The sequence below is a fragment of the Acyrthosiphon pisum genome, unplaced genomic scaffold, assembly GCF_005508785.2.
Source record: "Acyrthosiphon pisum isolate AL4f unplaced genomic scaffold, pea_aphid_22Mar2018_4r6ur Scaffold_21275;HRSCAF=23495, whole genome shotgun sequence".
Classification (NCBI taxonomy): Eukaryota; Metazoa; Arthropoda; class Insecta; order Hemiptera; family Aphididae; genus Acyrthosiphon; species Acyrthosiphon pisum.
Genome location: NW_021770724.1, coordinates 21,935 through 34,423, shown reverse-complemented (window position 1 = coordinate 34,423; position 12,489 = coordinate 21,935). Strand labels below are relative to the sequence as shown.

The 12,489-nt window shown below is 28.9% G+C and overlaps 1 protein-coding gene across 1 annotated transcript in view; it reads left to right on the top strand.

Moving 5' to 3' along the window:
* Positions 1-11,437: 11,437 nt before the first annotated feature.
* Positions 11,438-12,489, top strand: part of LOC100575033 (kelch-like protein 2) — an 11,472-nt gene continuing 10,420 nt past the window's right edge. The window contains exons 1-2 of the mRNA XM_029492341.1: positions 11,438-11,574; positions 11,645-11,873. Coding sequence (XP_029348201.1) covers positions 11,438-11,574; positions 11,645-11,873 — 366 coding nt within the window. The remainder of the gene's footprint in view (positions 11,575-11,644; positions 11,874-12,489) is intronic.

The window sequence follows — 12,489 nt, the reverse complement described above, 5'->3', positions numbered from 1 at the left end:
TTATGTGAAATATGCTGCTGGCCCATAAATATTTTCAAATGTTCTAACAAAATAGTGAAGTAGTTCTTTGACATAGTTCAAATAACAACTATAATCAGGACTTAACAATATTGTCATTGCCACATGTAATGCCATAAAATTAGTATATGAATTATCATTAATAACATTTTTGAGCACAATAGGCCCAACATACACAATAAAAAATCTCAATTCACTGGCTTTATATCTCCCGACATCCTGTATTAATCTAGTTTTCCGTGGAAAATCAATAGGAATGAATTGTTTAATGTCCAGTAATGAATTACTCAATAAGTTTATATTACGACCTTGAATACGAGTTTGTACTGGCCCAGTATGTAACCAAAGTAAAATAAGTTTTTTGACTACCCCTAGGGCCACAAGATGCATGTAATCAAGAGGAAACATGGTAACTACATCTAAACCTGGAATTTCAATGAGCCTTGATAGGGTATTCCCAATATGGTGTTCTTCGAATGCCTTACTTACATATGATTCATGGGTTCTTTTAGCAGAAAAATTGCAATATGGATAACAAACACGATTTAGATAATGTTCTCCAACTTGAATACAACGAGTGCAGGATGAAAATCCAGAATGACCCTTTAATTTTAGTATAAACGCCTTAGCAGGGCTATCACATATAAAGCACCAAATGATACTTTCATATTACAATTATTCAAAATAATACCATTGGTAACAAGTTCTTTAGCTTCTGATATAAAATCAACAAGAAAATCATTGCTGTCCTTAGGTCTACTATAGCCATGGTAAATACCAACAGGAAAAACTGTTTTAGTTGTATCATTACTTATATATGCCAAAATGGGCCACAACTGACTATTGCTACTTTTAGCTATGGGTAATCCATCAATACCAATTATTATTTTTATTTCTGTCATATTAGAGGATGCATGTCGAATTATTCCTGATGCTAGTCCAAAATGGTAATATTGACCAGGTTCAACAATACGAATATTTGATATTAAGCGTGGAGTAGCTAACAATGTCCGAGTATCCCAAGGCAGCTCATTGGTATTAATTATTTCTCTTTGTTTCATCAAATACAATAATTTATTTGCAGTGCTTTGGGGAACATTGCACTCAATTATCCATTTACATAAATCATCTTTAATACTACTACTACTTATAATATTAGTACTTTCTTTAGTATAACTAAAAGGTATTTTTATTGAATTATTATTAGACTGATCTGCATTAGATAAATTGCAGTTCTCATTGGCATTGATTTCTACAATATCTGGAATATCATGAAATGAAGAAATGGAAGTTTCCTGTATAGATTGAGAATTTTTTCCTGTGCTAGTTGGAGGGATATAAAGCGAATTGACAAATAGGCTTTCTTCTCTTTCGATGAAATCATTGTTATTGTCAGTACATTTTTTAATACACTGTAAAGAATCTAACTCTTTTTTAATTTTTCTACGAACTGATCTCCTGGATTGCATGTTTAAAACCCTGTAATTTTCAAAAGAAAAATTCTGAACTTCAACTAATTTGTTAAATCTATAATAGACTAAAGATCTGATTGTCTAATGCCTGCCATAATTTATTTTATAATAACTATTTCTATAGTTACCTACCTAGATCTAATATAACAATAATAATAATGTTCACTGATTTATATGTACCAGCTAATAGTGTAGACATGAAGTATATACCTAAATCTTATTTCATAAGATTTAACTAAGGACATACCTATTAGGTATACATTATACAAGTATTTAACTTAAATACATACCTATGTAAATATATTATTAATGTATATATTAGATGCCTACCCATTTAATCTACTTACGCCTACAACCTACCTATATCTACTTTTGATTTAATAAATAAATGATATTATATAATTTATATTGTTTTGTGATTGGTGTGTACCTAAACCTTTATAAACTCATCCACTGCCTATTCTTAATTTAGTTTATTTTGATACATTAATTATGCTTGATGACGATGGTGTCATTAATTTATAGGATCTATCATCCATGGTATATAACACATAATAATAATAACACATAATATTTAAAATATATATTGTAGCAATAGTAAACGTACTCCACAAATACTTTTAAAATGTTGTAAGTATATAGGTACTCTACTCTATTAATATAATTTACATCAACAGAAAGAAAAATTAATTAAATGTCTGGAAATTGAATAAATTACAGTTTAACTTAAAATTGAAATTAAATAATTTAAACATTTGGACTCTTGTCAAAAACAATATAGTATATACATTTTAGCTTACAACATTTAAAGTGTAGGTATCTAGGTATTTACATATATTCTATTAAATAAGGACTCAATTTTTTTTTTCTTTTAATTTTAAGTTTATTGGTGTATTATAATGTAGGTAGTACAAAAATCCAAAAATCTAAAAAATGTTAAACGCTTGAAATTGTTGTGTTAATCTACACACTTTTACACGTAAAACATTCGCCGCCATTCCAACTTCGGCCCTACGACGTTAGTACGTTACACGCATAATATTTTCAAACGCATGTATCTCATCGAATAATTAGTGTTGAAGTGTAAGACCCACACCATATTTCTTATATAAATATGTAGTTTAAACCTAAGCAAACTTGTTTATAGAGTTGTGATGTTCTTTAAGGCACAGTCAAACACAAAGCGGTCTGTCCGCGCGGACAGCGTGCCCCGTACACCATGGCAGACCGCTTTCTATTCGACCGAGCCTTTAATGTTACAACTTAAAATTAAAACTTTAATTTATTTATAATAATAATCAATGTCTAGGGTATACTTACTTGAATTTTGAAAGCCGCAAAAACAAGCGCGTATTGGCTAGTATCGACAAACTGTTATAGAATACCTATAGAATGTAGTAGTTACGCGAGTCAAAGTCAAAACGGCAAACGCAAAGTGCAAAACGTATGGAAAAACATTATAATTTATAATAACATATTATAACACTCGGCGGCGACACCGGCGACAATGTCGGCCAATCACAGAACGCGATCGTCTAGGATGACGGTTAGGCAGCGGTGTTATCGGCGGGCGGCGGCTGAGTCTTCGTGCGCTAAAGCGGATAATCTTAACGTGAACGCAGTATTCGAAAGCAAAGACATATTATGATATGTTGGCGACAAAATAATACCAAAATAAAATGTTTTCGTTATCAGTAATAAATTAAGGCGTAAGCCGCAGGCCGCAGCGTTAGACTATTGCTTATAAATTATAAACTATAATAATAATATGATGAATCTATGATAATATTATGATATTATTGCTATTTCCCCCCCTCGACACAAACGACAAGCCTAGCCAAAGCCTCTAGCTGCCTGGCTCCGCGTCACCCGCCCACCTGTTCGTTTCCAGACCATTCTATCTTAGTCCTAGTCTGTGGATTTACCGTGATCGCGAAATGACAAAAATTTAACAATAATAATAATAATTATAATCCGTGACACAAAAACTGGTACGCCAAACCCCACCCGTTAGTGACATGGGTTTAATAATAAATATTAATAATACGCATTTAAATTTTATACGATCACAACACTCGCTAAGGAGACATCGTATACAGGTGTACATGCTTGTATGCACAATATGTAATTTATTACTACATTCGTTACCATCTATAACATTGCCCTGGACTGACCCGTCAACAAATATAGTGTTCACTTTTACGGTTCATAATTTTGATTGACGACGTTTTAAAATATATTTTAGGCGATCAGGTACTGTCTCAAGATATCTCTAATGATTTAAATATATAATTGGTTTTTATTTTTGTATATTTTTAGTGTGTGTATTTATTTTTTCCCCGAAATGAAAATATCTCCGAACGTCCATAACAATATTTACCATACTATAATGTTATTCTTGTTACGTCTATTAATTTAATAACATTAATAACGTAACATATTTTCAGGTGTATACAGCGTGTTCCTTCAATATACAAAATGATTGAAAAATATAAAATTATTTTTGTTCTTCAAATTAATGAACTTATTTAACTATAATTGTATTTACGTTTATTTCTCCTGGTGGTGATAATTCTCGTTGACGAACGAACCAGTATGACAATTGACAGTATATAATTGTAGCTCGTAAAATATTTAGTTATTGTCAGTTGTCACTACTCGAAACGTATTACGCGTATACCTAATATCTAATAAGTAATAACGATTTCATTATCGGCCGGACGTATTTTCGGCGTGACGACACGGACTACGCGCCGATTATTCTATTATAGTGTTATACCGGCACAATTAATGCACTGAAAACAACCAAACTTTTTCGATTGCCAATGGAAATAATGTTGCTAATGCTAACAACCGTATTCTCGCAATATCTATTGATACACATATTATAGCGGATAGCCTATAGTGGCTCATTACAAATAAGTTTAAGATTTAAATCATAATAACAATATTTGAAAATAAAAGTAACCAAAACTTTTCGGAAATGTATGACGAAAAACATTATTTGAATTTATGTATATAATATCGTTGAAATATGTTGAACCAAATGTTAGCAGAAGTTATTTGTAAAATATTACTTTAATATGCCTGTACAATTTTCACTGTAATATTAAAAATAAAACACAATCATAAAATTAAATTAATGTTTCAAAAAACAATATTAGTCTTATAAATATGTTAAAAAATTAAAATAATATTACGTTTTAAATATTTAACTTTTAAACTAGATAGAATTTTATGAAAACATTATATGTTCCGGCATGGCTGTCTGGGAGTATTCAATGGTATGCACAATATTACACTTTTATACAATTTCAATGCTTCTTTGATAGGTACCTATATAATTATCATAATATGTTAAATAAGTTAAATTGTTCATTATTACATATTTAATCCAACATTCTAACCTGACCGAAACAATAATCAACACCACAATTAAACTCTAAATTGCTATTTTCTACTTTATTCTGCCTGGATGAACATAAGCATCGTTTATTAATGTACACAACATAGAGATAAAATTATAAATTATTATTCATTTTACTTGGACTTGCACTTTGTAAACAATTAGAGATGGAATAGTTTTTACTTATTATTCATGCAATATTAAGTTTTATTTAGTCGTCTCTAAATATTCATACATTTTAATCATTGTTTTTTTTTTAGCAAGTGTTAAATACTGTAAGATCGATTGTTTACCATTTAAATGATGTCAACTTGGTTAAGATGACACAAAAAATGATTGCTTTGCCAATACATGGTGTTAAACTACTCAATGACATAACGGAAATAATATTTGATCGAGTATGTATATTTCAACATAGATTAAAGTTCTAACTTCTAATTATCATTACTTTTTATTTTATCCATTGCATTATCATTTTATCCATATAGGCTTTAAAAAGACAAAATTATACACATATATACGCCCAGATGTGTGCATGTATGATAAATGACCCCAAGTTTAATAAACTTGCTACAGATACTAAAATTACATTTCAAAAAGTTCTATTGAAAAAATGTTACGATGTATTTTATACAAACATATACATGATACAGCAAGTAAAAAGAATGCATTCCAAGGGTTGGATGGATGAGGGCAATTGTTTTTAGTTTAAAAATAATTTAAAAACTACTGCTGTATAGGTGTTGAGTGTACCTCATTATTGAGTCACTGTAATAGATATGTTAGCATTTTTTTTTTATATTATAATCAGATTTAACCTATAAATCAGTTATCAAGATTAATAATTAATGTAATAAACGTTCCAAGTATAAAACACATTGGTTCCAATATGATTTAGGCAAATTGTATAGTTTTGTAAGTTCAACTTGTTTAAATTATAAATATAAATTATAGGAAAAAATAAAAAGCGGAGTAGGTAATCAATTAAAACAGAAGTTTGTGTCACCACACGACAATCTTTTAGTAATACAAGCAAATTCAATAATTGGAAAAACTGGTCTTTGTGTATATTTAATTATTATTGTAAATCTTTTTGATTTTATTGTAAAATGATAACTCGTTATATGTATTTATTATGTTATATGTCATATTTATCATTGTTGTATATTTCTACATTTACAATTAAATAAACGTGTCATATATGTTGAGGCAATTTTGTTTGAAATAATAAAAGTGATATTTTTATTTAGTTTATTCTTCAAAAAGATATTGGGTTCCACTAGACATGTTCGAATGGGGTCTTATGAGTTTATAATTTGAAATATATATATGCAAATAACAGTTAATACAATTAAATAACTATCTAACAAGGCTCCTGATATATTGTAACAATAGTAGTTGAAAAATATTAAAAATACATAGGCACAATTTTTTTTTATAAGCATTTAAAGTTCAAATTTTAACAAAATCTATCATATTTAAAATTGCAAACTTCAATCTCTAGATTCTGAAACAGAAAAGACTATTCTCTCTACCTAATTTATCAGGGCATGCGGTAATCAATTTTGAAAAAAATTGCCTAGACTAAAAATCTTAGAAATATAATTGGAGGTGGATGTTGGCACCCACAGGCAAAAGCATTTTAGAAATAAAAAAAAAATTTAGAAATAATTATAAATTGGAGCATCTTATATAAAAAGGCAAACTACAATCTCCAGATCCTTTTACAAAATAGATATTCTAAGTAATTAGCTTATTAAAGAAGGATTATTTATAGGGAACCAGGTTTTCGATGTTTAAAAAAATTATGAAGTAGGGACTCATATTTAAAAAAGAAACTACAATTTCCAGCTTCTTAAACAGAAAAAAATGACGAACTAGAGACTGCAGTCTATAACCTCCAGGATTTTTAATTATATAGTAAGTACACAGGTAGGTACTTAGTGTACGCCCAGGTACATCTGGTTAATGTTAAAAAACATTAAAACAAAAAAATCTACTATAGTTGAATATATTTTAATTTGAATTTTAATCAAAAAAAAAAAAAATTTACGAGAAATTCCTGGATGAAATAATAATACTTGACAAGAGAATACGCTGGAAGCTAAATACTGTAGTACATTTTAACTATAATCCAAAAACTAGGTATTGTTTACATTAAAATAAACCAACAGTTATTATGATCAGAGGTGTATAACCGTAATATTATATGTTTTAGAAAATGTATAAAAATTAATACAATCTATTAAGGATGCAAAAAAATTAAATGGGAAGAAGTTCTGCGCGGACTCTTGTATGTGGTTGTAATTTATGAAGGACATACAATAATGTTTAATTTAAAATAATATTGTGGTTAATCTGGGTCTACAGTAAATTTTAAATTACAAACTATTTAAGTTTTTAATTACCTATACTGGTACGACTCTAGCTGGCAGTCTTTAAGACCGTGTTAAAAACTATGATAAATAGTTAACGTCTAATTTCCTGTCCTATCCTAACCTAACCAAATTAATACTATTTAAATATTTTCTTTCATTGTTATGTTTTAAATATCGAATACCTGTACCTATAATTGGTAGGAAAAGATCATTGCAAAGCTCACGACCAGTGATGATAGCCGTTTATCATCATTCATCACCATAGCTTCAACTAACCATCTTATAACTTATCAGGACACTTTGAACAAAAAGATCTTGAGTTGGTTGCCGAGTATCAGTGTTTGATTATCAAGTTGAACCTTTGATTGTAGACACCTTAAGCTTAGATCAATTAATTCTATGGATGGATCAGCTCACTCGTGTAAATAATTTGAAGTAGACAATATATGCCACGAGTCTCTGACATTTTTATGGATACATATCAATAGTGTTTGAAAATTTCATGAAATTTAAAAAAAATGAAATATTTCGTGAAATATTTCAATTATCATTATTTTTGTAGTTTTGTCTAGTAAAATATTAAATAATTAATCTAAATAAATTAAATACCTCATTAGTCATTGACACACATTTTTTTCTCAGTTTCAATGTATAATAATATGTTCAATGTTGTATTTTTTTGCTGTACCTATTATTTGATATAAAAATGTAAAATAAATAAGGAATAGGTAGGTATATTGTATATGTACCATGTAATTTTTCATTCCGTGGTAACTTATATAGTTATATGTTATAAATCAGATCAGAGTTTTCTTGATCATGAATCCTTATGACATGTATTTGTATAATTGTGTATGAAAAAAACATAATAAAAATAAAAATATAAAAATGGAATATAAATTTAAAAAAATACACTTGGGTATAACGTTTATCATACATATATGTTATGTTATGAAGAGCATTGTTTCTTATTGATGATAACATGTATTATAATTATATAAGACAAAAAACATAATAAATATTAAAAAGAAACAGTAAAAGGAAACCAGTACTTAGGTATATATTATAAAGATCATAGTCTTCTTGCTAATGATTCACATGAAATGATATAAATTATAATTATAATTTATACATAATAAAAATATAAAACAAAATAATATTTAAAAAATAAAAATCCAATATTTCACAACTCATGAAATATTTCTCATACTTCAAACACTAATTATAGCACGCAGAATCATAAGTCAAATAAGTATACAATATCGTAAAGAAGTCTTATACTTATATAATAAGTGTCTGATTGAACTTTAATTTTCAGTGGCGGAATCCTGGGACCGATATCCGACTGGCATACTAGTGGGCAACCAATATCAATGGGAATTTGCGACGAATGTGTGGATGTACGTCATCTCGTGATAGGACAGTATTGCTTGTCTGAAATAAAACTAAACCCACCAACAGGCACAGATTACTGTTTCAACAGAACGGAAGATCTAGATGATTTCGGGAATAAAGATGCGTGGAAAACAGTACTTGGAGTATGTGCAATCAAATATTAATATATTGATGTATAATATATTGATATATGTTGTTTTTCGCGGCGCTTTTGAAAAATATTGGCAATTTTAAATTTTGACCCCCCCCCCCCTCAATGCACAATATTCACTTTACCATCGAACGAGATACTGAAGTTGAAAATTGAAGCATTATTTCGACTACTTATCGTGTACCTACATAGATACAAAAAAAAAAAAAAATAAAAAATAAAAACTCATCAATACATTTATCGTTACACTCAGAATCTCAAATAAATTATAGATATCATATCGAAAGTATATGAGGCTAAAGTGTAAACGCGTTTTATCCATATACCTAATAATTAGGTATATGGATAAAAATCAATAATTTAATAAATATAATGAGTCGCTAATGAGCATTGGTAATGAATAATAATATATTGGTAATGATTGCGGCTATACGCGGGTCATAGTATAATATATTATTATTTACAAAATGTACTGATCATATCCAAGAGATTCATTAGTAATTACTGATTAGTAGGTATATGGATTATACAATAGTGTATTATAGTGTGTAATGTCTTATGTCTTGCGTGTTGGTTTATACTGCACATTTTAATTAGGTATTATTGTTAATTCAAACAATTAACACGTATAATTCGATACTCTTTAATAACATTGTTTCTCTATTATAATTTATAACTAGGTATTGTATGTTGTGAATACGTTAAAAAATCACGAAGCCTGTACATAGCACGAATTTATTGTGATAACTATTATTATTATCATTAGTATTATTATTTATGTCTGTTAACTAGGTACGTGTGTTTTGTAATAACAAATTATGTGATATGTATACATTTTTTTCTATATCAAATAGATCAAACTGTCCGCCATATTGAATGTTGTTACTACCTAGTAGCTAAAACCAGTGTTTGGAAAAAACGAGTTCCAAAAGGAACTGATTTCCGGAACAAATTCCTTTTAAAAGAACGGCACAACAAACAATTTCTTTTTATAAAAAAAAAGGAAAGGAAAAATAACTAAATTGTTCGTTCTTTTCTAGTTTCAATAATTTACACAGAAAAGTATATAAATAATTGAAATTAAGATATATTTTTTTTAATGTGTATAATGTATTACCTACCTATTGCTAATTAGTGATCGTTATCGAGTATCGACGTCAAGACATTCGACATACGTTGGCCAACCATTTAATTGTGAAGAAAATCTCAAAATAGAATTATAAAATATGTAGGTACCTATACTTGTAATTTGTAGTTATATATTGTAATTAAAAAATTAAAGAAAAATTAAATAAGAATTTATATTTTATTTGGAACTAAAAAAGGAACTAATTCATTTTCCAAAGGAACGATTCTTTCTTTTTTTAAGGAACAAGGAACGGACCGAATTCCTATTTAAAAGTAATTTGCCAAACACTGCCTAAAACAGTACAAACTTTTCGCGGTTTTAATTTTTTCTTGGTGACCGTACAAACTACAAAGTCAAGCCCGGATTAAGGGGGGTCCGGGCCTCATTAGTTAAAATTTATTTGGGGTCCTCAGATTTGTCCATTATTATTTTAATTATAGGCTATACACTGCATAAATCACCAAAAAAAAAAAAAATCGATGATTATTTAGCGAGGAAAAAGCTTGTAAATTATAGTTTATAAATAAAGTTATTATTCATTATTTATTGCTATGTACCTAATACCTATTCATATATTTATGATAACGGGTAGGTACCTAATATTAAATAATATAATATACATTATTATTCTTTTTTTTCGTACAGGGCCTCAAAATGTCATTATCCGGGCTTGTACAAAGTGACATACAACCGTTTTGGTTGTGTCGCTGGTCCAATATATATAGGGACTAGACGCCACGATATTGAGCTCTTTTAGGGTGGCAACGAAGGTGGAACTTAAAAAAAAAAATTAATATTATATTGATTTATTGCAGTCGGTGTATTATTATAATATATATTATAGACACCCGAGAAGAGCGATACATAATCCATATATAATCTATATAGTTATAATAATTATTATATACCTACTACACTCAGTTTTGCGCGGGATAGATTCGATATCGTTCGTTTTTCGGCGGGCAAGCCGGACTCGCACAATCCACGGCCCTCTTCATAGGTAAGTGTTTATTTCGTATTATTATTACTATTATTTAATACTATGATCTAACTATCTAAGGTGGTAGGTACTTAACTATAAAAAATATTATAATTTATAATTATAGTTCGCCGTCCGGCGTATTCATTATCTGGATGATGATTTATGATAACAAATAAGAAAAATAATTGATAACCCAACGATAGCCGATCGGTCGGTCGCATGTTATACGGAATCCGCCGCGACGGCAATAGTGATAAGAAATAATATTATGTTCTTGACGTGCAGTCTACGTAGTTCGTATTCTAAAATATTTCTATAGACCTCAGAATAATATAACACGGCTTTAAATACGTATAATACTAAGTGAAGTATACTAACTACAAAACAGAATAGGCAAGTTCATACATAATATTAATATGCGTATTTTATCGAATCAAATATTTTATCATGTTTTTAGGTACCTACTCGTGTATAGTATGCTACCGCACCGTACGTCTGTAAACGAGATGGATTCTGTAAAACAAGTCATGCCACGGATAAATTGCCAAAAGCGAGTTCTGAAATCCAACGGATGTAAACCTAAAATATTTATAAACAACTGTCATACTCGCAGTTCATTTGAAGTCTTACAAAGTTTACGCAGGTACCTACAACGTTTTAGTCATTTCAACTGCTATCAAAATGAATAATAATAACGAGTTTTATGTTTTTAGAGAAGAAGTAATGTGTGATATTAAGTTAGAAACTGATGACGGTGTATTAGTTTGTGCACATAAATTGGTTTTAGTAACAGTTAGTAAATATTTCCTTGCAATGTTCACCAGTTTCGCCGAAGTGGACAAAGGTGTTATAAATTTAAGAGAGTTAGACTCCAACGCCTTACAACTGTTGGTGGATTATATTTATACTGGTGAAATCATGGTCACCGAACAAAACGTATTGGTAGGTATATAATATAATTATTTAATTTGCGATAGCCATAGCCTATGTGTCAAATAAAAGGATGTATACATGTAGTGACGAAACTTCGACACAATATGGATTTTTATGTGGTGTTTTGAGTATACCTACCATAGGTAATACAATTTAAAAGAAAAAAAAGAGATGGGCAAGTGGGCTTTGGTTTGCTCTACGTATGAGGAGTCGTGTGGGTCATTATAATAGATGTGTTCAATTTGAATTTGATGATACAATATTGAAGATAGCATATTGTTATACTATTCTTAAGTTTAATTTATATTGTAATATTTACCATAATAGTTATTTCAGATTGGAGTTTATTCCAAAATAAATAAATATATAATAAATTATATTATAATCATTGTAGGTACAAAGAAAACGATTTTGAGCTAGGGCGGTCTCTCAGCCTATATAATTATAACTATATTTTGAAATTATAAAAAAAAAAAAAAAATCGTTAGTCTCCGTTAAAAATATATCTAAGTACGGTTAAGTTTGGGTTTAAATTATCTAATAAAAAGTTTGTTAATATAATTTTTTTAATTTTTGTTCACCCAAAAAAATGGGTACATCTGAGAAATCTTTTTTTAATTTTTCA